The 26,931-nt window shown below is 48.5% G+C and overlaps 1 protein-coding gene across 2 annotated transcripts; it reads left to right on the top strand.

The window, feature by feature from the left end:
• Positions 1–26,721, top strand: LOC105471411 (tetraspanin 33). Of its 2 annotated transcripts, none has more exons than XM_011723906.2 (8): positions 1–366; positions 19,197–19,254; positions 19,917–20,044; positions 20,356–20,430; positions 22,362–22,457; positions 24,633–24,761; positions 25,291–25,452; positions 25,664–26,721. In XM_011723906.2, the coding sequence occupies exons 1-8, from the start codon at positions 265–267 to the stop codon at positions 25,763–25,765; spliced, it is 852 nt and encodes a 283-aa protein (XP_011722208.1). In that variant the 5' UTR covers positions 1–264; the 3' UTR covers positions 25,766–26,721. The 2 variants fall into 2 exon arrangements, with proteins under 2 accessions (XP_011722208.1, XP_011722209.1); XM_011723907.3 differs by having other exon boundaries at positions 225–366; positions 19,920–20,044.
• Positions 26,722–26,931: the final 210 nt, after the last annotated feature.

Raw genomic sequence — 26,931 nt, 5'->3', positions numbered from 1 at the left:
CTGGGCGCCGGGCTGGCCGGGCTGGTCCTGCGGCCGCAGCTGAGTCTCCGCCGCTCGCGCTGCCCACCGCGGCTCCGGCGGCTCCAGGCGCAGTTCCCCGGCCCGCGAGGCTCCCGGCCCCCCGGCTCGAGCGCCTCCCGCCGCAGCCAGCTCCCCCGCCGGCCGGGCTCCTGCGCGGCGCGGCTCATGCCCCCGGGCGCGGGGCGCACAGGCCGGCCGGCCGCCACTGGGAAATAGGCCCCCGGGGGCGGCGGCGGCGGGGCCATGGCGCGGAGACCCCGGGCGCCGGCCGCCTCCGGGGAGGAGTTCTCCTTCGTCAGCCCGCTGGTGAAATACCTGCTCTTCTTCTTCAACATGCTCTTCTGGGTGAGTCTCGGGGCCGAGGGCACCTGGGCGGCGGGGTCCACCCGCGGGGTGGAGGGGTGGCCCGGAGTGCCCCACGCGCGGGAGCCACACTGCCGAGTTTTCTGGGCTGACGGCACTTGGGGGAAATTCATCCTGGGGAGGGACACCCCGGGGACGCCGCGTCTGCAGGGGGCGTTGCAGGGAGGAGGGTATGCCAGGGAATCAGTGAAGACTGATGGGTATTGTCGGGGTGTCGGAGGAGGGTCTGTGTCAGGCTAGAAATGTAGGTTTGAGGCAGCCTGTTGGCCCAAGGCGGACCCACTGGCACATGATGGGGAGTCGGTGGTGGCAGGTGACTTTCAGGCCTGGGGGCCTGGAGGCCTGGCTGGCAAAGAAGAGGAAGGAAAAACCCAAACCTCTCTCTCCACCGCTTCAGAGAAGATGGGTTATGGGCATCATCTCTTCCTTTCGCAGGCCTCCTCTACCCGCACCTACACCCCCCCCAAAGTCTGGGAAGAATCGCCTCCAGGCGCAGATGTCTTGCCTATCCCAGCACTGCCCCAAACTTTGCCCCCTCCCCGCCACCCTCCTCAGGACCAGACTTCACCCCTGGAGCCTGACAGTCCCCAGTGTCTTTAAACAGGACCCCGTGTTGGGCCGGAGGGCCAGGGATTCTTTCAGAATCTTCTGCTTGGGGTGGACAAAGTATTGGGCTGGGACTCAGGACACCTGGATTCCCATCCCACTCTGCCGTTCATTGTTGACTTGACCGACCTAAGCATGTTATGTTCATGTCTGCAGGTCTTGCCTCCCTCCCCCACAAATCCAACCTAGTGTGATCAGGGGTGGCAGAAAGACTGCTGAAGCTGAGAACTGAGCTGAACCAGATCATGCAATGCCAGCTCGACCCTATTTCCTGGCTAGAGAGTCCTGGAGGTTCTGGAGTGTGAGAACGTAGGGATGTCCTTCCTTCATTCACCTCCTCTTCTGGCTCCTACCACACCAGAGCTGCTGCTTCTGGAGCCCACCATCCTTCCCCACTTCAGCTGGAGACCTAAAGTTCAGACTTACAGGAGGGAAGAATTGAGTCTAAAATATGTTTCCTAGGGGAGGGAGCAAAAGAGACATCTAAGCCCTTTGCTGTAAAGGTTTCACAGGGCCCGTGGGGTGAAGTGCAGACACAAAGCACATAAGTGCTGGCCTGTTGGGACAAATGAGAGAAATCTCAGAGGGTGGTGATGACAGCACACTCAGCCATCATACTCCTGGGGAAAATGAAACTTGGGCTCCTATCAAATGCTCAGTTTTAGAACTGGAAAAACATTTTAGAAGACATCTTGTCCAGCATCTGTGTTTATGTCTATAAAATGTAGAAAACTAAAGCACAGAGATGTTAAATGTTTTGTCCAAGGTCCAACAGCTGGTTAGCAGGCTTGGTCTGGTGACCTTTCTACTGAACCACAGTGCCTCTGGGGGAAGTCCTCAGCGCAGATGGCTGCTGCTATAGCTGGGGTATTGGCAGTTTTAGTAGTCAACCAGTCAACCCAAGTTCCCATAGTCTAAGTTCTGCTTCAGCTGGAGGTTAGGAAAGAACACGAGAAAATCCCTTACCACTCTGCCAGTGCTGAGAGCGCACTGAGAGACTCCCCACCTACGGGCAAGTATCAGTGAAGTCTCCTCTGTGCTCACTGAGTGTGCCAGGCCAGTGACGTGCCATCGTCAGAGCCAGCACTAGCATCTCAGGGACTTTAGGTCATCACTCTGACTTCCTTTATCTGCCGAGACTGGCTCCCTTGGAGCCGTCGGCACCTCACCCTTGTCTGTGCTTGCCAGTGACAACAGCTGGGTGCATCTGTTACACTTGTGTTCCTGGTCTTTTTTTTTTTTCTCGAGCTTCCCTACCCCTTACCTCCACCCTACCCCCCTTTTATCAGATAAATGACTTTGAGAGATCTCAACCATGAGAGAGTTTGGCTCCACAGACCCATTTACCTTGGTAAAATGGTTCATTCAAAGTCAGAAGACCCGGGCGGCCAAGCTAGCACCACCCCAAATTAGAATAGAGCCCCTTCTTGGCCCTACAGTAGACTCATAAAAAATCAGAGGCTCTAGAAATAGCACACTGAAGGACAAGAGGCTCAGCATCTTTTTGGCACCAACTTACTGTGTGACCCTAAGCCAATGTATCTGTCTCTCTGACCTTAATAATCTTTCTCCTCTAAAGGAGAAACAATTTCTGCCTTAGTGAACTATTTAAGGATGAATGAATCATTTGGGGGACTGTCATCTTTTTTTTTTTTTTGAGACGGAGTCTCGCTCTGTCGCCCAGGCTGGAGTGCAGTGGCAGGATCTCAGCTCACTGCAAGCTCCGCCTCCTGGGTTTACGTCATTCTCCTGCCTCAGCCTCCCGAGTAGCTGGGACTACAGGCGCCCGCCACTTCGCCCGGCTAGTTTTTTGTATTTTTTAGTAGAGACAGGGTTTCACCGTGTTAGCCAGGATAGTCTCGATTTCCTGACCCAGTGATCCGCCCATCTTGGCCTCCCAAAGTGCTGGGATTATAGGCTTGAGCCACCGCGCCCGGCCTGTTTTTTGTATTTTTTAGTAGAGACGGGGTTTCACCATGTTAGCCAGGATGGTCTCGATCTCCTGACCTCGTGATCCAGCCATCTTGGCCTCCCAAAGTGCTGGGATTACAGGCTTGAGCCACCGCGCCTGGCCGACTGTTTTCTTTCTTCAAGACCTGGAACTGGATCTAAGGATGAATCTCCCTGTGTCCTGATTGCCCTTCCTAGGGGACAGTACTTTTCAGGTCTTATTGAATGTCCCTTCTCCCCCAAACCCAGTGCTGCACAGGTATATTCCACACAAGAGCAGCTGGAGAGAAAGGGCTGCTTCCCCAGATCAGGGGGCCATCTTTCTTCCTAGCCCCTCTTCAGGGACTGGTTCCCATGCTTTCTTTTTTGTAGACTTTTATCACCCTAATCAAATTCCGCTCTTCTGCCCAGGAAGCACCTATGGATGAGACGATGGTCAGCCCACACCCTTGCAGGCAGAGTGCATGCTCTGACCAGCTTCTGGAGCGGCCACGTGGCAGTGGTTATTGTGTCTGTGCCTGGAACCCACTAGGAAGGTGTCTGGCATCCTCTGGGCTCACATTCAGTGGTGCTGGTGGTGATGGTGGCTATGTCTGCTCTTGCTCTAGAAGCCCTGACTCTTGGGGCATTTGGAGTCTGACTCAGAAAGCTAATGAATTTCTGGTGACGGGGACCAGTTCCTACTGTTCGTGTTTCAAATCTCACTTCCCCTTTGACCCGGGAGTTCTGATTTTCTTCCCTGAATCGTGTTGCTGGGTTACTGACTGTGGGGATTCCATGGCCTGGAGTAGCTGCTCTAAGATCCTAGATGTTGTATTTAAATCAGTTAGGGCGGCTACAGAGCAGCTGCCTCTCCTCACCTCCCTCTGCAGGACAGCTTCTTGCAGAGAAAGACATTGGGGTGGTGCCTGCTTTATCAGCTTGGCCATGTGTTGTCAGGAACATACAGTGCCGCCCACCTCCTTCCTCACTGGTCCTTTTCCCACTCAGGGCAGCAGTTGGCTGGCTTTTGAGTCAGGCAGAGCCCAGAAGCTCAGACCTCCAGCCCCTGTGTCTCAGCCCAGGCTTCCCTAGCAGCTATGCCTCAGGACTCCCATGGCACCTTCTGTATTCTTCGATTGTCATATCCCTTACCTGTGCTGCAATTGTGTTTACTTCTCCATCTTCCCCTCTAGATTTCGGGATCTTGAGGCTGAGCACAGCCCTGTTCACCTCTGGATCCCCGGCGCCCAGCTGTGTTTGGCATAAATTGGGTGCTTATTGAATGTTTATTGGATGGCGAGTGAGAGCGCAAACCCCACAGGGTAGAGGCATGGTGTCCATCCTCCCTCCCTCATAGACACTGGCCTGTAAAGATGCAGCTCAACCTGGGGTCCTTGAGCACTCTTGGTGATGAGGTACCCAACTGTGTTCTCCTCTGTGATGGGTCTGGTGGCCTGGCATCCCTTCCCTTAAGCCAGGTCAGAAACATGGCAGCCATCCCCTCTTCAGAGCCACACGTACGTACTGTCTACAGCATGTGGATTTTCTCACTTCCACTGCTACCTATATGGACCCCCGTTCAGGTCTTCCCTAGGCTGAGCCAAGCCATCGGTGGCGCATCTTCTTCAAGAAAGCCACTCTCCCATGCAGGACTACTGTATTGGAGTCCTTGGGCACTCAGAATCACCCAGACCACTCTCAGCACCATCTCTTTTCGTCTGGCTCAAAAATCATGAGGACGTAACCAGGCATCAAGCCAGCCAAAACCTCTTCTAAGTGGCAGGGGCCCTTTCTGCCATCCAACCTCCTCATCCTATACTTCCAAATACACTAGGAGGCAGAGCCCATCACCTCCTTCCCCCCGCCCCCCATCTTCCTCATAGACTTGGCTGGCTTCAGTAACTGAAGATAGTCAGATGCTTTTTATAAAAACAACAAAAATTACAAAATATGGGAAATGAAGACAAGAACCATCTCCTTTGCTATGCAGGTCGCATGCACACCTTCTTAACTCCCCAGCAGCTTTGTTTGCCTTGGACCAAGTAGAAAACCATAAACTTAAAGCAGCCTTTAAAAAGAAAAAAAGAAGGCTGGGCACAGTGGCTCACGCCTGTAATCCCAGCACTTTGGGAGGCCGGGGCAGGTGGATCACCTGAGGTAAGGAGTTCGACACCAGCCTGACGAACATGGTGAAACCCCATCTCTACTAAAAATGTAAAAATTAACCGGGCATGGTGGTGCACACCTGTAATCCCAGCTACTTGGGAGGCTGAGGCAGGAGAATCACCTGAACCCGGGAGGTGGAGATTACAGGGAGCCAAGATTGCGCCATTGCACTCCACGCTGGGCGACATAAGCGAAACTCCATCTCGGAAAAAAAAAAAAAAAAAAAAAGGAAAAAGAAAACATAGAATGCCTCTCAGATCTTGGTAGGAGGCTAGTGCAAGGCCAGTCCCTCCAGGGCTGTGAGTTTGAATGTTTATTTACTGCAAGCCCTTGCTAGACCTCCCTTCCTCTTTCTTAACCTTGGAAGAACAAAGTCAGCCATGGCCTGAGGAAGATGCCAAAGGCTTGGCCCCAGACATTGTTGAGGAAGGAGCCCTGTGAACTCCTCCATTTCAGAGGGACACTGTCCCCCAGTCCGGAGGGAGAGCGCTGAGAGCCAGCCTCACATGGACAGCCGCCACCTCAGACACCTGTAACAGCAGCGCCACGGACAGCACAGAAAGACCAGTATGTGTAAGGTTATGGGCAGGGAGAGAAGTGGCCGTGCTCTGGGGCCACAGGCTGAAAGTTCTTTGACTTCATCCAGATATAAGGGTAGGAAGGACTGAGAAACCAGAGGTGGAGACCACTGCCTTGCCCATTTCCCTCTGAGCAGGGACAGGGTTTTGATTGCCACACAGGGAACCACTTTACCCTCAGCTGACTCCACCATCACCTTCAAAAGAGGAGGAAAAGAGATTCTAAGGAGGGGGTGTGGGCCCTGAGACAGTAGGGTGCCACTGCTTCTTACAGCCTGGACTTTGGACTATGGAAGACAGACAAGGCTAGGGCTTTCCCTGGAAGCTGCACCTGCGGGTGGCCCCCCTGTGGCAATGCCATGCCTTCCCTTTTCAGAGTGCTGTTCCAGAGACTTCCCTCTGAGCCACCTCCTGGGCCCCACTGGCACCCTGTCCCTCCCCGCCAGCTGCAGTCTTCCTTCCCCTGCCTGAGCCCTAGCCCATTTGGAGATTATCAGCTGTTCCCCCAAGGGAACCACAAGCAGCTGCTTCCCATCTCCCATGATGGCTGAGGTGAATATGGAAAATCCTGGGGGTGCTGAGAGGCAGAGATAGGAAGGCAGACAAATGGCCAAGCTCATGAGGCTTTGGGGACATCCAGACCTAGGTTCCAGTCCCACTTCAGCCGCTCACTAGCCAAGTGAACGGAGGAAAGTTGCTAAAATTCTCTGAACATCATCTCTATAAAATGGAGATCCTAACGCCCTCTTGGGTTTGTGGTCAGAATTAAATGAGACAGTGTTTAGCCCGGCGCCTGGTCCTTGGCACTCAACAGAAAGTAATGCCACTGCTATCCCTGTAAACGCTCCTAGAGGTCACCTGCTGGGGGTGGACGTGGAGGGTGAGGTTGAGTGCTCCTCCAAGGAGGACGAAAGAGAGTGGCAAGCAGACAGGAACTGGCTAGGGAAGGGCCAGCCTTTGCTCAGCCCTCTTTGCTCACGTTCTCACCATAACAAAGGAAGACTAAAAACAAAGGAAGAAAATTAAAGAGAAAAGAAAAAAAACTCAGCAGGAGACAATCATTATTGGTAGCTTTATGTTGTTTAGTTTATGGAGAAATTTCCTATTTATCCCATGAACAGAGCCACACTGTTGTCTCCGGGGTCCTTCCCTAGGAATCTAACTGAATCTTAACTGTGAGGAAACATCTGCTTCTCAAGGCTTGTCACACCACCTCGGCCTTTTAACATTTTTATTTACATATTTGTTGGTTCATTTGTTTGTTTGTTTAGACATGGTCTTGCTCTTTAACCCAGGCTGGAGTGCAGTGATGGGATCACAGCTCACTGCAGCCTCAACTGCCTGGGTTCAAGCAAACGTCCCACCCCATCCTGTTGAGTAGCTTGGACTGCAGGCATGCATCACCATGCCCGGCTAATTTTTTTTTTTTTTTTTTTTTTTTAGAGATTGGTCTCACTATGTTGCCCAGACTGGTCTTCAAATCCTGGCCTCAAACGATCTTCCCCACTTTGGCCTCCCAAACTGGTGGGATTACAGGCATGAGCCACCATGCCTGGCCCTACCTTGGTCTTAAATGCAATCCAGTAGAGATGGACTCTGGGAGCGAATTTGCCTGTAATTATTGGCATTTGGGCATAAGAGCCAAGGAGAACAACCTTTGTTCAGGACCTCAAGTTGAGGCCCTGCAACCTTTCCTCTCTTGTTGCTGATTGCCCTGAAGTACTGTCTTACGGGATAGAATAAGGGTTTTCCTTTTAAACATCAAATCATGACAATTTTTTCCAAATTTGCAAGAAAAAAAGTCAAGATGAGAAAATTTTCTTCATCTCCTTTCTTCCATGAACATTAGTACCTGCAGCTGTTTATCTGCCTGCAAGTGCTAACAAAAGGCAAACAGAAGAGGACAAGTAGCAACTAACTATTATGGAAAACTAGGAAACAATTTAGAGTATTGCCTGCGTTGTTTTATGAAATGCAGAGACATACACCTAGCAGCCACATCTCTTGGTAATAATTGTTCCTTAGTTCTATAATAGAAATTAATGTTTGTCTCCTCACATGATACAGTGAGTTGGACACAGCAGTATCTGTGTAATATTCCTGTCAAATATGTGTAATCTGAATCTAACTGTGAGGAAACAACCAAATAAATCCAAATCAAGGGACATTCTGCAAAACAATTGGCCGAAATATAAAAACTGTCAGTGTCCAAAGAAGTGTCAGAACAAGTGTTGGGAAGGATGAGAAGACATTGGAACCCTCACACATGGCTAGTGGGGAAGTAAAAAGGCATAGCCGCTGTGGAAAACAGTTTGGCAGATCCTTAAAAAATTAAACATAGAATTACCATGTGACTCAGCAATTCCTAGGTATAGAGAACTTTGAAAACAGGTATTCAAACAAGACCTTTTACACAAGTGTTCATAACAATACTATCCACAGCAGCCAAAAGGTGGAAACAACACAAATGTCCACCAATGGAGGAATGGAGAAACAATTGTGTTATAGTCACACAACACAGTATTATTCACCGATAAAAGGAAATGAAGTTGGCAGGGCGCAGTGGCTCACGCCTGTGATCTTTTGGAGGCCGAGGCGGGTGAATCACTTGAGGTCAGGAGTGGCCTGGCCAACATAGTGAAACCCCGCCTCTACTGAAACTACAAAAATTAGCTGGGTATGGTGGCGCACACTGTAATCCCAGCTACACAGGAGGCTGAGGCACAAGAATTGCTTGAACCTGAGAGGCAGAAGTTGCAGTGAGCCGAGATTGCACCACTACACTCCAGCCTGGGTGACAGAGCGAGACTCCATCTCAAAAAACAAACAAACAGGAAATGAAGTTGTAACACATGCTGCAACACAGATGAATCTTGAAAACATTCTGCTAAGTGAGCCAGGCGCGGTAGCTCATGCCTGTAATCCCAGCACTTTGGGAGGCCGAGGCAGGCAGATCATCTGAGGTTGGGAGTTCGAGACCACCCTGACCAAGATGGAGAAACCCCATCTCTGCTAAAAATACCAAATTAGCCAGGTTTGGTGGCACATACCTGTAATCCCAGCTACTCAGGAGGCTGAGGCAGGAGAATGACTTGAACCCGGGAGGTGGCGGTTACGGTGAGCCAGAGATTGCGCCATTGCACTCCAGCCTGGGCAACAAGAGCGAAACTCCATCTCAAAAAAAGAAAAAAGAAAGAAAACATTCTGCTAAGTGAAAGAAGCCAGACACAGAGGGTCACATAGTGTGTGATTCCAATGACAGGAAATGTCCGGAATAGACAAACCCGTAGATACTGAAAGCAGATTTGTGGTTACCAGGGGCTGGGGTCAGAGGACGGGGTGATGGAAATGGGGAGTGATGGTTTAATGGATACAGAGTTTCTATTTGGGGTGATGATAAAGCACTGCACCCTGATGGTGGTGATGGTTGCACAGCCATGTCAATGTACTGAAGGTCGTTGAACTGTTTACTTTAAAATGTCTAAAATGGTACATTTTGTGTCACGTGTATTTTACCATAAATTTTACAGTCAGTGTCTTAAAGACCAAAAACAAAGGAAGAAAATTAAAGAGAAAAGAAAGCCAAGAAACTGTTCCAGGCTGAAGGAGATTTAATCTCTAAATGCATGATCCTTGATTGGATCCTGGATAAGAAACAAACAAAAAAAAAGGTTACAAAGCACATTTTGGGGATAATTGCGGAAAGTTACATATGGACTGTAAATTAGGTCACAGTAATAGTGTATTAAAGTTTAAAAAAGAGGTCAGGTGCAGTGGCTCACTTCTGGAATCCCAGCACTTTCGGAGGCCATGGCGGGTGGATCACTTGAGCCCAGGAGTTCAAGACCAGCCTTGGCAATGTTGTGAAACCCTGTCTCTAAAAAAAATTTAAAAATTAGCCCAGTTGGTAGCACATGTCTGTAGCCCCAGCTACTCAGGAGGCTGAGGCAGGAGGATTGCTTGAGCCCAGGAGGTCAAGACTACAGTGAGCCCTTGATTGTGCTACTGTACTCCAGCCTGGGTGACAAAGCGAGACCCTGCCTCAAAAAAAAAAAAATAATAATAATATGACAAAATCTATAATGTACACCAACAGAGCACTGTGACTTCCCAGTGCTCTGTCACTTGAACAATTTTAAGATCCACTACCTTAGCCAAGCCTGGTGGCTCATGCCTGTAATCCCAGCACTTTGGGAGACCAATGCAGGAGGATCACCATATGCCAGGAGTTTAAGACCAGCCTGGGCAACCTAGCAAGATCCAATCTCTACAAAAAATTTAAAAATTAGGTGAACATCGTGGCGTGTGCCTGTACTGAGGAGGCTGAGGCAAGAGAATCTCTTGAGCCCAAGAGGTTGAGGCTGCAATGAGCTATGATTGTACCACTGCCCTCCAGCCTGGGCAACACAAGAGTGAGACCTTGTCTGTTGGGTTGCGGGGGGGCGGGGAAGATCCACTGCCTTAAGTTTTGGTGTGATTGATGGGAAATCACCCAGATTAAAGTTTGTAAAACTGTATGCAAGTTAACCCTAGTTTATGAAAATCTGATATTAAAAAATGTATAGGCTGGGTGTGATGGCTCACGCCTGTAATCCCAACACTTTGGGAGGCTGAGGCAGGTGAATCACCTGAGGTCAGGAGTTTAAAACTAGCCTGGCCAACATGATGAAACCCAGTCTCTACTAAAAATACAAAATTAGCCGGGTGTGGTGGCTCATGCCTGTAATCCCAGCTGTTTGGGAGGCTGAGGCAGGAGAATCGCTTGAACCTGGGAGGCGGAGGTTGCAGTAAGCCAAGATCACACTGTTGCAGTAAGCCGAGATCGCGCCATTGCACTCCAGCCTGGGCAACAAGAGCGAAACTCTGTCTCAAAAAAAATAAATAAAAAGTATGAACTAGGCCGGGCGCGGTGGCTCAAGCCTGTAATCCCAGCACTTTGGGAGGCCGAGACAGGCGGATCACGAGGTCAGGAGATCGAGGCCATCCTGGCTAACACGGTGAAACCCCGTCTCTATTAAGAAATACAAAAAAAACTAGCCGGGCGAGGTGGCGGGCGCCTGTAGTCCCAGCTACTCGGGAGGCTGAGGCCGGAGAATGGCGTGAACCCGGGAGGCGGAGCTTGCAGTGAGCTGAGATCCGGCCACTGCACTCCAGCCTGGGTGACAGAGCGAGACTCCGTCTCAAAAAAAAAAAAAAAAAAAAAAAAAAAAAAAAGTATGAACTAACAAATTGAGTGGGGGGTGGTAATAGACTATTTTTTAAGAACAGTTTTACAGAAAAATTGAGAGGATAGCACAGAGATGGACATTTCTCAAAAAAACAAAAAATAAAACTACTAGACAATCCAGCAATCCCACTACTGAGTGTTTATCCAAAGGAAAAAAAATGAATATATTGAAGAGAAATCTGCACTCCCATGTTACTGCAGCACTATTCACAATAGCCAAGAAATGGAATCACCTTAAGTGTCCATCTACAAATGAATGGATATAGAAAATATGATTCATATACATAATGGGATATTATTCAGCCATAAAAAAGCACGAAATCCTGTGATTCGCAACATGGATAGAACTGGAGGTCATTATGTTAAGTGAAATAAGCTGGGCACACAAAGACAAATATTGCATGTTCTCACTCATATTTGAGAGCTAAAAAAGTGAAACTCATAGAGGTAGAGAATATAATGATAGTTACCAGAGGCTGGGATCCAGGGTCAGGAGGATGAAAAGAGGCTGGTTCATAGGTACCAACATATGGTTACATAGAAGGAATAAGTTCTAGAGTTCAACAGCACAGTAGGGTGACTATAGTGGACAACAATATATTGTATTTTTCAAAATAGATTTAAAATGTTTCTAACACAAAGAAATGATAAATGTTCAAGGTGGTGGATGTTCTAAATACCCTGATTTGATCATTAAACACTGTACGCATGTATCAAAATATCATACGTTTCCCATAAATACATACAATTTACATATATCAACTAAAAACATGTTATGATAGTATTGAGAGTTCCCATATATCCCATACTCAGTTTTCCCTGTTATTAACATATTAGTATGATAAATTTGTTGTAATTAATAGTATTATCATTGTAGTCCACTTTATTGGGTTTTTTTTTTTTTTAGTTTTATTTAATATCCTTCTGTTCCAGAATCCTATTCAGGATACTACGTTACTTTTTTCTTTCTTTCTTTCTTTTTGAAACAGGATTTTGCTGTGTTGCCCAGGCTGGAGTACAGTGGCACAATCATGGCTCACTGCAGCCTCAACCTCCTGGGGTCAAGTGATCCTCCCGCTTTAGCCTCCCAAGTAACTGGGACTACAGGTGCACACCACCATGCCCAGATTATTTTTATTTTTATTTTTTGTAGAGATGAAGTCTATGTTGCCTAGGCTGGTCTCGAACTCCTGAGCTCAAACCATCCTCTGCCATTGAAAAGTTCTGGGATTCCAGGCATGGCCCCCCATGTTCTGCCCTACATTACATTTAGTTGTCATGCCTCCTTAGGTTCCTCTTGGCTGTGACAGTTTCCTAGACTTACTTTGGTTTTTTTTTTTTTTTTTTGAGACGGAGTCGCGCTCTGTGGCCCAGGCTGGAGTGCAGTGGCCGGATCTCAGCTCACTGCAAGCTCTGCCTCCTGGGTTTACGCCATTCTCCTGCCTCAGCCTCCCGAGTAGCTGGGACTACAGGCACCCGCCACCTTGCCTGGCTAGTTTTTTGTATTTTTTTAGTAGAGACGGGTTTTCACCATGTTAGCCAGGATGGTCTCGATCTCCTGACCTCGTGATCCACCCGTCTCGGCCTCCCAAAGTGCTGGGATTACAGGCTTGAGCCACCGCGCCCGGCCTAGACTTACTTTGTTTTTAATGACCTTGACAGTTTTGGGGAGTACTGGTCAGGTATTTTGTAGAATGTCCCTTTATCGGAACTTGCCTGCTGTTTTTCTCATCATTATAATACTGGGGTTATGGCCTTTGGGAGGAAGACCAGAGAAGTTAAGTGCCATTTTATTTTCATCACATCACATCACATCACATCACATCATACAAGTGATTTGGCAACATGATCATTGTCGATGTTGGCCTCGATGAAGTAGTGTTTATCAGGTTCCTCCGCTGTAGAGTTAGCCTTTCCCCCTGTGTTCCGCACTGTGCTCTTTGGAAGAAAGTCACTATGCACGGTCTGCACTGAAGGAGTAAGGAGTTAAGCTCTACCTCCTCGAGAATCATTTGAAATTCTTCTATGTGGGAGATTTGTATTTTCTCCACTACTCATTAAGTCATTTATTTATATCAGCATGGGCCCACAGATGTGTATTTTTTATTTTGGGTAATAATTCAATATTTCTTTATTTTGACGCTCAAATCATTCTAGCCTTGGCCATTGGGAACTCTTTCAGTTGGCTTCTGTGTCCCTTTGGGATGCTCACATTGATGGGGATAGTGATGTGGGGAATTCATTTTTGTTTCTTCGTGAGCATTTCCTTTCCTTGGGGCACTACAAGATGACGTAGGCTCATCTTGTGCCCCTCCTGCCCCCATCCTAGAATCAGCCACTTCTCCAAGGAGCCCAGGGGATGGCTATTTTCATTACAAGGTGATCACTCACTTTACATAGGGATAATGGTACTGGTGTGTGCAAATTATTTTATATAATTTGACTGATAACTTTTCAGGAACATATATTTTGCTAAAAGCTAGACTCAGCCATTTTAAAAGTTGTATCTAGCTCTTAAAAGTTTCCAGCCAGGCTTCATTCTAGTCAGAATGTGAAAAGCTATCCAAGGAAGAGAAATGTCTTTATCTCCGTCCTCATCGTGAAAGGAGGTCATTCATGATATTGTGAGGTGCTATAAGGATTTTACAGAAAATTCTGACATAGTGGAAAGAGTTCCAGAATGAGATTAGGAGGTTGGATTTGGTCCAGATGGTGCATTGCACCCGTATGCACTTGGTTAAGTGTTACTTCCACTCTTTTGGCCTCATCTATAAAAAGAGGTGAGTGGCCAAACCCACTTCTAAAGTTCTGTTCACCTCCAAATGTGATGCTATGAACAGCAGCAGCAGCACTAACTTTGGAAAGGCAGTAGTTTTGAGGAATCCAGGGTGGGAAGTGGGGGCAGGAATGGGGGTGTGCAAGGTCAAGCTGTGAAATGCAGAATTTGAGAGCTCAGGGGAAAGACATCATTAATGATCGTATTAATATTAATAATATTAAAGACTTAGGCCGGGCGCGGTGGCTCACGCCTGTAATCCCAGCACTTTGGGAGGCCGAGGTGGGCGGATCACAAGGTCAGGAGATCGAGACCACAGTGAAACCCCGTCTCTACTAAAAAAAAAAAAAAAAAAAAAAAAAATTAAAGACCTTTTTTTTTTTTTTGAGACAAAGTCTTGCTCTGTTGCCCAGGCTGGAGTGCAGTGGCACGATCTCCACTCACTGCAAGCTCCACCGCCTCCTGGGTTCACGCCATTCTGCTGCCTCAGCCTCCCGAGAAGCTGGGACTACAGGTGCCTGCCACCATGCCCGGCCAATTTTTTTGTATTTTTAGTAGAGACGGGGTTTCATCGTGTCAGCCAGGATGGTCCCGATCTCCCAACCTCGTGATCCACCCGCCTCGGCCTCTCAAAGTGCTGGGATTACAGGCGTGAGCCACCGCGCCTGGCCAACTTAATCTTGATTTTAATGTAGCCTGCATCTGTGGCTCTAGATCCCTGGCTGATTGTTCTTTAGGCTTGTAGGTTCTCAGACTTGGCTGCACATTGAAATAACCGAGAACATATTCAGAAATACTGTTGCCTGGGTCCCAATGCCAAAGATTCTGATCCACTTGGTTTGGGATGCAGCCTAAGCATTAGCAGTTTTTTAAGCCTCTCTCCCAACAACCCTAAGTCCCAGGCGACTCTAACGGCAGCCAAAGTTGAGCATATGCTTTCGGCTATAAATGTTCTTGTCCCTCCACCATATAGCACATGGATTAAGGGTCCTCAGTGTACTGTCTGCATAGCAGCAGATGAATTGGATTTGGATAATGTATTAGTTTCCTGTTGCTGCTGTAACAAATGACCACAAACTTAGTGGCTTAAAACAACACAAACCAAATTTCTTATATTTCTGGTGACCAGAAGTCCAAAACGGGTCTCACCGGGCTAAAATCAAACAGGTCTCACCAGGCTAAAATACGGCAGCACCGCATTCCTTCAGGAAGTGCTAGGAGGGACCCGCCTCCTCGCCTGCTCCAGCTTTTAGAGGCAGCCCTCATTCCTCCATCCATAGCACCACAGCAGTCCAGCCTCTGCCTCCATTGTCATCTTCTCTGACTCCGGCCCTCTTGCCTCCTTCTTAGAAGGTCTTTTGTGATTGTATTGAGTCCTCAGGAATAATCTCCCTAGCTCAAAATTCTTAATCACATTTGCAAAGTTCCTTTGGCCATGAAAAGTAACACATTCACAGGTTCCAGGAATTAGGACATGGACGTCTTTGAGGGGACATTATTCTCTCTACCATAGATAGAGACAGAGCAACTGCTATAATTATAGGCCCATAAATAGAGTTAACTTACTCTATGATGTGTGGCATCTCTTTATTTTGCCCATTTTTTCAACTTTTATTTTAGGTTCAGAGGTACATGTGCAGGTTTACTATATAGGTAAATTGTGTGTCATGGGGTGATATTTCATAACCCAGGTAATAAGCATAAGTAGTTTTCCATCCTCTCCTTCCTCCTGCCCTTCACTCTCAAGTACATGTGTCCATGTGTACTCAGTGTTTAGCTCCCACTTACAAGTGAGAACACGTGGAATTTGGTTTTCTGTTCCTGGGTTAATCTGCTTAGGATAATGGCCTCCAGCTGTATCCATGTTGCTGCAAGGACACGACTTCATTTGTTTGTATGGCTGCATAGTATTCCATGGTACATATGGACCACATTTTCTTTTTTCTTTTCTTTTTTTTTAGACAGAGTCTCGCTCTTTCTCTAGGCTGGAGTGCAGTGGCATGATCTCAGCTGACTGCAACCTCCGCCTCCTGGGTTTAAGTGATTCTCCTGCCTTAGCCTCCTGAGTAGGTGGGACTACAGGCATATGCCACTATGCCCGGCTAATATTTGTATTTTTAGTAGAGATGGGGTTTCACCATGTTGACCAGGATGGTCTCGATCTCTTGACCTCATGATCCACCTGCCTCAGCCTCCCAAAGTGCTGAGATTACAGGCATGAGCCACCGTGCCCGGTCCCACATTTTCTTTTCTTTCTTTTTTTTTTTTTTTTTTTTTTTTTTTTTTTTGAGACGAAGTCTCACTGTGTCACCCAGGCTGGAATGCAATGGCGCGATCTCGGCTCGCTGCAACCTCTGCCTCCAAAGTTCAAGTGATTCTCCTGCCTCGGCCTCCGGAGTAGCTGGGACTACAGGCATGTGCCACCATGTCCAGCTAATTTTTGTGTTTTTAGTAGAGATGGGGTTTCACCATGTTGGCCAGGCTGGTCTCAAACTCCTGACCTTGTAATCCACCTGCTTCGGCCTAAGTGCTGAGATTATACGTGTGAGCCACTGCGTTTGGCCTGGCCCCACATTTTCTTTATCCCGTGCTGTTGGTGGGCATTTAGGTTGATTCCGTGCCTTTGCTATTGTGAAGAGTGCTTGTTTGGCCTTTCTTGTTTTATCTGTACTACGATTTAATCAGAGAACATCTTGTGGAAAATTATACACCCTGGTAAAAATTTAACATGAAAAACAATGAGAGCCTGGGAGCAACAGAAATCAAGAGCAGATACACGTTTTTCAGTAGTTCAGTTAAATGACACTCAGAACTGTAATTGGCTGTGGTGGGTTTATTTTATTTTATTATTTTTTTTTTATTCAGAGTCTCGCTCTGTCGCCCAGGCTGGAGTGCAGTGGCGCAATCTCGGCTCACTGCAAGCTCTGCCTCCCGGGTTCATGCCATTCTCCTGCCTCAGCCTCCCGAGTAGCTGGGACTACAGGCGCCCGCCACCATGCCCGGCTAATTTTTTGAAGTTTTAGTAGAGACAGGGTTTCACCGTGTTAGCCAGGATGGTCTCGGTCTCCTGACCTCGTGATCTACCCGTCTCGGCCTCCCAAAGTGCTGGGATTACAGGTGTGAGCCACCGCGCCCAGCCTGCAGTGGGTTTTAAAGGGCAGACAGAGATGCTCACTCACTCTGGTGGAGGACTGGCCACCAGGCCTGGGGAATGACTGGCATCTCTGTCGTGTAGTTTCCCTGCCTCCCCCATGCTCTGTGAGCCTGGCAGTGCTGTGGGACAAGGTGCCAGCTGGCACCTGCAGCTCTGCTAGCAGCTCCTTCCCTCCTGGACAAAGAGTATGAAGGCCGGCAATAACACTTTGGGCCCTGAGTTAGAGGCATGGTCAAATGATGTGAGGTGGGAAGAGACCGGGGCCAGCCAGGTGCAGTGACTCACACCTGTAATCCCAGCACTTTGGGAGGCTAGGGTGGGAGGATCAATTGAGCCCAGGAGGTCAAGGCTGAAATGAGCTATTATCATGCCACTGCACTCCAGCCTGAGCAATAGCACAAGACCCTGCTCCCCCACCCCACAAAAAAGAGGGGGCTGTACATACAGGCAGAGAAGAGTTCTGGAAGATGTGGTTTTAGATAATGATCGCCATTTACTGCTGAATGCATCTGCCGTCCCCTGCCAGATGGCAGAGGACCTTCAACAAGGAGGCCTACAGGAAAAAATGTCTTTGTACCGAGGGACTCATCTGACCCTATTACCTGTTCTGGGGGCCTAGCTCCCTTCTTCCACCAAAGCTCCATGGTGGCTCTTTCCAGCTGCTTTCTGTCTTGCAGGACAGTGGTGTCTAGCCAGCCATCTCCTTCCCCACTGAGTTGGTCAAGACCCTGTTGCTGAGAACTCTCTCCTGCCAGAGCTTGGCCCCATCTGTTGCCATGGCAACAGCCAGCTGCTGCTTAGCACCAGCCTGGAGACTGGGCACAAAAAAGGGTAGCCAAGGGAAGTAGGCACTGGAGCTGCCCTGCACCCCTGGAGACCTGGGGGTTGGCGGGCGGATAAGGCCCCTTTGGGGTCTCCTATTAGTCTCTGATGGGTTTGTTATCTCAGGGAGAAGCCACGAAATTTGAAAGATCTAAACTCCTCTCTATTCCTCCACAATGGAATCAGAGTTTGTGAAGATAAAGGTTCCTTTGCCAAGGCAGTTCCAGTGCGTACACACATACACTCACACACAGTTCTTCACATTGGAGTGCACTTTCTTTTTGTACTTGACACGATATTGACATCTAAGAGGGTTAGAGAGCTGGGAGTATGCAACCGCCCAGGCCTGCTTTAGGTATAAAACCTGCCCTTTGATGCAGATAGATTTGAATTCAAAACTTTTCCATTTCTATGTGACCGTGGGCAAGTTAACTATCAATAATGATAGGTAATATTTATTGTCAGGCATTGTGTTAAATGCTTTCCATGCATTATTTTATTTGATTCTTACAGTAATCTTATCAGATGTTTGTTCTTACTTCCCATCCTCAGATACAGAAACTGAGGCTCAGAAATTTACCCTATATGTACCCAAGTTTGACTCGCTCTGAAGACTATGTTCTTTTTAATTTTTAACTCAAATTTTTTAGAGACAGGGTCTCGCTCTGTCACCCAGGCTGGAGTGCCATGGCACAGTCATGGCTCACTGCAGCTTTGCACTCCTGGGCTCAAACCATCCTCCTGCCTTAGCCTCCTGAGTAGCTGAGACTACAGGTGCACACCACTGCACCCAGCCAATTATTATTTTGTGTGTGTGTCTAGAGACAAGCTCTCACTATGTTACCCAGGCTGGTCTCAAACTCCTGGCCTCAAGTTGATTCTCCTACCTTGGCCTCCCAAAATGCCCAGCCTGAAGCCCATATTCTTAATCGCTGTTTAGTATTAACCCTGGATTGCCTTAATTTCCTCATCCGTGAAGTGGGCATAATATCTGCCTCACAACCTAATTGTGTTGTGAGGACTGAATGAATAATGAAAAATATAATGTGAGTAAAAGTGTCTCACGGAGGCTGGGTGTGGTGGCTCACACCTGTAATCCCAGCACTTTGGGAGGCTGAGGCGGGCGGATCGCAAGGTCAGGAGATCGAGACCATCCTGGCTAACACAGTGAAACTCTGTCTCTACTAAAAATACAAAAAAAAATTAGCCGGGCGAGGTGGCAGGCACCTGTAGTCCCAGCTACTTGGGAGGCTGAGGCAGGAGAATGGTGTGAACCCGGGAGGCAGAGCTTGCAGTGAGCTGAGATCATGCCACTGCACTCCAGCCTGGGCAGCACAGTGAGACTCCATCTCAAAAAAAAAAAAAAAAAAAAAAGTCTCATGGAGGTAAAGCCCTGGCAGATTCTATCAGCAGAATTACTGGGGAGGTGAAAGATGCTCACCTTTGAGTCCTAGGGAAGTTGTCCTTCTCCTGCTCTCCTAGGTTACTCACGGCATTCAGGGCTCTCTGGTTTCCAGAATCTCAGGGTCTGGTTCTTTCCTGTCTCCACAGGTGATTTCCATGGTGATGGTGGCTGTGGGTGTCTACGCTCGACTGATGAAGCATGCAGGTGAGCTGTAGCTCTCCCTCCCTGCCCCCACCTTGTGCCATGCCCCTTCCCCCTCTGCCTCCTTCAGCCTGGCCCTCATACATAAGCTATGGTGCTGAAGGAGGCAGCCTCCCTGGAGCCAAATCTTCACGGTCTACATAGGTGTCAGACCCCCTCCATACCAGTGCCCCTGGATTTCCCTGAGCCCCCCTGAGTCTTCCAGGATATGCCTATATTGGAGGCTTAGGAAGTGCCTGAGAAAGAAGCTAGGCCCCTGGGAGCAGACAGTCATTAAGGGCTTTAGCCCCTCCCCAGCTCTGTTCTGGAGAAACCCAACCACCATTCCTATTTCACCACACAAGTCTCCAGGAAACAGAATCTGCAAAACTGGTGAGCCTAATGCCATTCTAATTCTTTTCTGGAGGGAAAGCAGCCCCTCCTGTCTTAAGCCCAGGAATAAAGGCTTTTATTTCATTAGTTTCTCAAATTAAATGCTACAACCCTTCTGGCCCCTTTTTGGTTCTCCCCCTGGGACAGGGGTACTGCCTCCGCTTAACCTTCATCCAACCATAATGGGGATTCCCCCACCAGGGGAAGGAGAACAGTTTGGGGCACCCTCCCACCCCATCCATGGGTTCCTCAGTGGGCACTGGGCTCAGGCTGAGGTCCAGCTCCTTCTCCAGAAGCAGCCCTAGCCTGCCTGGCAGTGGACCCTGCCATCCTGCTGGTCGTGGTGGGTGTCCTCATGTTCCTGCTCACCTTCTGTGGCTGCATTGGGTCCCTCCGTGAGAACATCTGCCTCCTGCAGACGGTGAGTGGTCAAGGCCCCACAGGAAAGACCCTGGCCCTCTCCCCATCATGCCTCTTAGCCTCCTAGGGCCCTTTGGTTTCCTTGTCCCACCCTACCCCCAGGCCTGTGCTGTCCACTCCTCAGTGCAGAGCTCAGCCCAGGTGACCCAGCACAGGGTGGCCACCCCCAGGACAGTGTCCCAGAGGCAGCTGCCTTTCTCATGTGTGGGGCATCTGGGAGAATTGCCTGGCAGCTCCCAGCATCCCCATGGCCCTGGGAAGGGCCGCTGCCCTGACTGGTCCCAGACGCCTCCTCTTCCTGCTGCTCCACAGTTCTCCCTCTGCCTCACCGCCGTGTTCCTGCTGCAGCTGGCCGCTGGGATCCTGGGCTTCGTCTTCTCAGACAAGGTAATGCTGGGAGCCAGGAGGCCTCCTCAGGTGTGACCCAGAGGGAGGAAGGAAAGTTCCTGCCCATGTTTAGCCTGGTTAATTAACCACAGCGCTCCTTCCCTTGAGAAACATCAGCCGTCGAAAAGTCCATTAAGGGTGAATGAACAGCCTGTAAGCTCATCATATCTGAAGAGAATTTTAAAATCATAAAGTGCTTTCCTCTGACAGTCTGAGAAGCTAACAGGGAAGTAAATTATACAAACACAAAGTTAAAATAATTTAGAAACTTTAATGGCAAATGACAGAATCAAACTCAATAATCAAGTGGGCCACTCTTACTTCTTTTAAAAATTGTTTATTGAGATAAACAGAAGGAAGGAAGGAAGGGGGAAGAGAACAAGATTTTGTTTTGAGGTTTTTTTCTTTTTTCTTTCTTCTTTTATTTTGTGGGGGGGGTGGCGGTTGTTGTTTTTGTCTTTTAAGAGATGGGAGTCTCACTAGGTTGCCCAGGCTGGCCTTGAACTCCTGGACTTAAGTGATCCTCCTGCCTCCATCTCCTAAGTATCTGGGATTACAGTCATGTGCCACCATGCTTGGCTTAAGAAAAGGTTTTTTGTTTTTTTTTAAGATGGAGTCTCTCTGTTGCCCAGGCTGGAGTGCAGTGGTGCAATCTCGACTCACTGCAAGCTCCGCCTCCCGGGTTCATGCCATTCTCCTGTCTCAGCCTCCCGAGTAGCTGGGACTATAGGCACCCACGACCACACCCAGCTAATTTTTTGTATTTTTAGTAGAGACAGGGTTTCACTGTGTTAGCCAGGATGGTCTCGAACTCCTGACCTCGTGATCCACCTGCCTCGGCCTCCCAAAGTGCTGGGATTACAGGTGTGAGCCACCGCGCCCGGCCAAGAAAATGTTTTGGACAATGCTTGCCATATCTGGAAATCATCTGCCATTCAGTGACATTCCTTTTTAAGAACCAGAATGCCTTTCCCAAAAGGCAAATGATTGCCAAGGGCAGAGTACAAAACTATGGAAAGAAAATTTGAGAAAAGTAGTGAGGCAGGAAGGAAGAGACTATGGTAGAAAATTATGAAATTGGGCCAGGCATGCTGGCTCATACCTGTAAACCCAGCATTTTGGGAGGCCGAGGCGGGCAGATCACTTGAGGCCAGGAGTTTGAGTCTAGCCTGGCCAACATGTCGAATCCCTGTCTCTACTAAAAAACACCAAATTAGCTGAGTGTCAGGAGGCTGAGGCACAAGAATCGCTTGAACCCAGGAGAAGGAGGGTGCAGTAAGCTGAGATCGTGCCACTACACTTCAGTCTGGGCGACAGTAGAACTGTGTTCTAGAGAAGAAAAAAAAGAAAAGAAAAGAGAAAAGAAGAGGGGAGGGGCAGGGAGGGGAGGGGAGGGGCAGGGAGGGGAGGGGAGGGGTAGGGACGGGAGGGGAGAAGAGAAAATTATGAAATCGAGAGCCGCTGAGTTAATTCCGAATTTTCTAGTCCTCCTGGCTTAGAAAGATCCTGAAATGATGTATTAAATAGCTGAGTCTATAGAGATGCAATTATCTCGTGTCCACTAGAGGGCAGTGCCTCAGCTCAGTAAGCTACTTTCTGCTAAAAAAATTAAAAATTAATTTGTTTTCATCAGTCAACAAGTATTTTGTGATAGTAGCATTCAGAGATAGATATGCATTGGAATATCCTGAAATGTGTCTCTGGAAAGCTTCAACAGCAGGTCCAGCATTTTTCCTGCCCACTGGTACCTGAGGGCCTTGGGATGGATGGGCTTTGGAACTGAACTGGCTATCTTCCACCATTAGGACTCAGTTCTGATTTCAAGGCAGACTCAATTAAGAAGGATGACCCCTGTCTACTGTTATTTTTGCAGGAAGGAGCAAGTTAGGGATTAGTCCTGTGTTCTGATTCCTTGCCCATGTTTCCGGCAGGCTCGAGGGAAAGTGAGTGAGATCATCAACAATGCCATTGTGCACTACCGAGATGACTTGGATCTGCAGAACCTCATCGATTTTGGCCAGAAAAAGGTATGGGTCAGCCAGTGGTCTGGGGGACTGTGGGTAAAAGTGAACGTCATCCCAAGAGATGCCTCACCCTCTGTGCCTGTGGAGCTCTTCATTACCTGCCAGGTAATGGCTTCTGGGAAGGGGTTTGGCAAAAAACCATATGTAGCAGAGTGCTTTAAATGTACTTTTAAAGACACAGAACAGTATATTTTGTAATCTACTGTGTTATAAGTGGTTACCCACAGGGGGATGAGGAACTGCGCAGATTCTTGAATATTACCTCTTCGAAAGTGACATTTTCGGCTGGTCCGAAGGGAGTGAGTTATCTCATTTGATTGTTCACAGTCAGCTACAGATCGAACTCCTTGTTCTACTCTTCCCCCCTCTCCCCATTCTCACTTCTGCACTTGACTAAACTAAAAAAAAGAACGTTACATTTTAAAAATTGTGATAAAATTTACATAATGTAAAATTTACCATTTTTAAGCATATAGATCTGTGGCATGAAGTACCTTCAATTGTTGTGCAGCCATCACCACCCTCACCTGAACAAACACTCATCTTCCCCAGCTGAAACTCTGTATTCATCAAACACTAACTCCCCATTTTCCTCTCTTGAAACTCTGTATCCATCAAACACTAACTCCCCATTTTCCTCTCTTGCAACTTTGTATCCATTAAACACTAACTTCCCATTTTCCTCTCCTGAAACTCTGTATCCATTGAACGCTAACTTCCCATTTTCCTCTCCCCCAGCAACCACTATTCTACTTTCTGTCGGTAAATTTTACAACTCTAGGTACCTCAAATGAGTGGACTGACAGTGTTAATGCTTTTTTGAGTGGCTTATTTCACTTAACATGTCTTCAAGTTTCATCTCTATTATAGCATGTGCCACAACTTCCTTCCTTTTGAAGGCTGAATAATATTCCACTGTATGTATATGCCACATTTTGTTTATCCATTTATTCACCAGTGGAGACAAGGGTTGCTTCCACTGTTTGGCTATTGTGAACAAGGCTGCTATGAATCAAAAGTTAACATTTAGGCCAGGCATGGTAGCTTACACCTGTAATCCCAGCACTTTGGGAGGCCAAGGCAGGCAGATCATTTGAGGTCAGGAGTTTGAGACTAGCCTGGCCAACATGATGAAACCCTGTCTCCACCAAAAATACAAAAATTAGCCGGGTTTGGTGGCGCACACCTGTAGTCCCAGCTACTCAGGAGGCTGAGGTACGAGAACAGCTTGAATTTGGGAGGTAGAGGTTGCAGTGAGCTGAGATCGTGCTGTTGAACTCCAGCCTGGGTGACAGAAAGAGACTCCGTCTCAAAAATAAATAAGTAAAAAATAAAAAGTTAACTTCTCCCCCCTCCCAAGACAGAGTATTGCTCTGTCACCTGGGCTGGAGTGCAATGGCATGATCTTGGCTCACTACAACATCCGCCTCCTGGGTTCAAGTGATTCTCCCTGTCTCCGCCTCCTGAGTAGCTGGGATTATAGGTGGCCCCCAAACCACACCCAGCTAATTCTTGTATTTTTAGTAGAGATGGGGTTTTCCCATATTGGCCAGGCTGGTCTTGAACTCCCGACCTCAGGTGATCCGCCCGCCTCCGCCTCCCAAAGTGCTGGGATTACAGGCGTGAGCCAAGCACCTGGCCAAAAAAGTTAACTTTTAAGTAAAAGTGCTTTGAGACAAGTCCTGAGTTCCCTTTTCTCTGGTGCAATAGACACTTGACTTTGAGATCCAGTTTGCTCTCATGGAGTAATGATGGACTCACAATATTGAAGATTCCTCTCCTGTGTTTTCTCTATCTTAAGGAGAAGTTTTTCAGCACTGATCCTTTAATTATATCAGTCAATACTTTTGATCACTTCCATTTGCCTGCAAAGCCAAAAACTTCTCTCAAGAAGATTATAGCTGACTATGTAAAACAAAATATATGTACAACTGTAATACCAACAAGCACAGTGGTAAGTTATAACCAGATATACAAAGTAATAGAAATTAAGAAGTGAGAATATCTTCAGGCGAAGGCAACTGGGAAGCTGGAGCTCAAAGTTTAAGGCTGTGTTAAAACACAACCCGAAGTTCCCAGTGGAAGCTTCCTATAGACTTTTGGTGGCTCTGAGAATTCCCCTGGTCACCTCAGCGTGAGGGGTGGGTGATTGTTAACCTCTGGTGGGTTTTGTTGCAGTTTAGCTGCTGTGGAGGGATTTCCTACAAGGACTGGTCCCAGAACATGTATTTCAACTGCTCGGAAGACAACCCCAGTCGAGAGCGCTGCTCTGTGCCTTACTCCTGTTGCTTGCCTACCCCTGACCAGGTAAGCCAGCGTCCCACCTCACTTCCTCCTGGGCAGCGAGCTGAGTCACTTTCTGATGGGGGCAGCTTCTATTGGGAATCCCCATCCCCTAGCTTAACCAGTCATGTGGGACAGGTGTCGGGTGTTTTCATTCACCCCAGCCTGATGCTTCTGTTAACCTCGCACTCCTGTAGCCCACATGGAGTTCAGAAGGTACAGATTTAACTTTTAAGTTCAGGTTCAGTACCTGTGCAGATTTGTTACATAAGTAAACTTGTGTCTTGGGGCTTTGTTGTACAGATTATTCCACCACCCAGAGCAAAGAGACCTGGACCCTGACCTCTCACAGGAAGGGAGGTCTGCATTTGGCAACTTCCAACCCTGCATCCTCCACATATATTCTCTGACAATTTAGGAGTTTAGGAAGGGTGTTCCGGAAGCCCATCAGCAAGGAGTTTAGGAAGGGTGTTCCAGAAGCCCATCAGCTAAGGCCCCAAACAAAAAGTTATTGGAATTAGAGTCCCAACTGGCTTTTCAACTCTTTCCCCAGGCAGTGATCAACACTATGTGTGGCCAAGGTATGCAGGCCTTTGACTACTTGGAAGCTAGCAAAGTCATCTACACCAATGGCTGTATTGACAAGTTGGTCAACTGGATACACAGCAACTTATTCTTACTTGGTGGTGTGGCTCTAGGCCTGGCCATCCCCCAGGTAACTTACCCTGTGAGACCTGTGGGTCCCACACACTCTGTAAAGACTCCTTTGTTTTGGGGAAGGCCCCGGGGGATCAGAGAGGGTGTCAGGCACTGACATGGCTGAGGGTGGGGAAAGGGATAGTGCTGGCCGCACTGGAAAGATCGAGCCAGGGAAAACAAGGCCATCACTCACTGCTGAGGGCCCAATTCCTTCTTGCCTCTCCCAGCTGGTGGGAATTCTGCTGTCCCAGATCCTAGTGAATCAGATCAAAGATCAGATCAAGCTACAGCTCTACAACCAGCAGCACCGGGCTGACCCATGGTACTGAGAATCCATCCTGCACCTCCTCACCATGGCAACTGGCAAGCCTCATCAACCAACAGCAGCGGGTGCTGAGAACAGCACCAAATGGAGATTTGGATTCCAGCCCCCCAGTGACAGCCCAGTGGGAAGAAGCAAACTCCAGATGGGCAGAAGGCAGGGTGCACAGGTGGCTCCGGTCTCAGGAGGATGCGCCCCCTCTCCCCCATCCCAGCCCTCAGCATTGTGCGAGAGTGATACCCTTAAGTGTTTGGGTTTATGTTTTTAGTTTTGTTTGGGAAACAGCAGTTGCACAGAGTTACGGTGTAGTGCTGCTGCCGTTTCACCGAGGCACTGCCACCACCAGCTCTATCAGGGATGCTCCTGAGCTTGGCGGACATACTTAGATCCTAACGTGCCAGTGAGACCTGGCTGTGGAGAGTAGCACTGGCAGCCCTGCCTGGAGTCCGGTTGGCATGATACCAGCTCCAGAAGGGAAGAGAGTGGAGCAGACAGTGAGGAGCGAGCCTGGGGGTCGGCTGGGGACAGCCGTATGTGCTAGCTGGGAGTGGAGGGGGATATGTTTACCAAATGCCTGCCCTGCCATCCTCCCAGGTAGTCAGAGTGAGCTACATCCTGCCCCGCCTTCATTTCCATGGAAACATGGCAGCTAGGGCACGGGGTACAGCAGCAGCCAAATTCTTCCCCACCTCCCCTGCTTTGAAAAAAAGTTTGGAACCCTGGTCCCTATACTCTGCAGTCAGAAGTGGGACTGAGCCATACATGCCCTTGAATTCCTCCCTGTCTGGCCCTCCCTCTCCAGCAAGTGGGGTTTTCTTTACCTTGGCAGTGTGCAGAGGAGAAGTGGTAACACCCCCACCCCATTCCCCTGCATCGGAGCTCAGTATTCCTGCAGGGTAAGAGGTAGGAATCTCGCTGGGACGAGCAGAGCCAGAAGTGGCAATAAAAAACGTGTTGACCTGGGCTACGCTGGACTCCATGAATTTTCCATTCTGGCAACTGGAAGGGGAGGAGTAGAAGGGCCCTGCAGAGGACGGCACCGGAGACTCCTAAACGCCACACACCTCCCCCTTGCTGCCCCCCACACGCGCGTCTCCTTCAACCGATGCATTGCCACCCTCCCACAGCCTCGCCCTCAGCTCTAAATTAGGTCGAAAGAGTCCCAGTTCCGAT

The sequence above is a fragment of the Macaca nemestrina genome, chromosome 4, assembly GCF_043159975.1.
Source record: "Macaca nemestrina isolate mMacNem1 chromosome 4, mMacNem.hap1, whole genome shotgun sequence".
In the NCBI taxonomy this organism is placed as follows: domain Eukaryota; kingdom Metazoa; phylum Chordata; class Mammalia; order Primates; family Cercopithecidae; genus Macaca; species Macaca nemestrina.
This window is presented reverse-complemented; position numbering and strand designations above follow the sequence as displayed.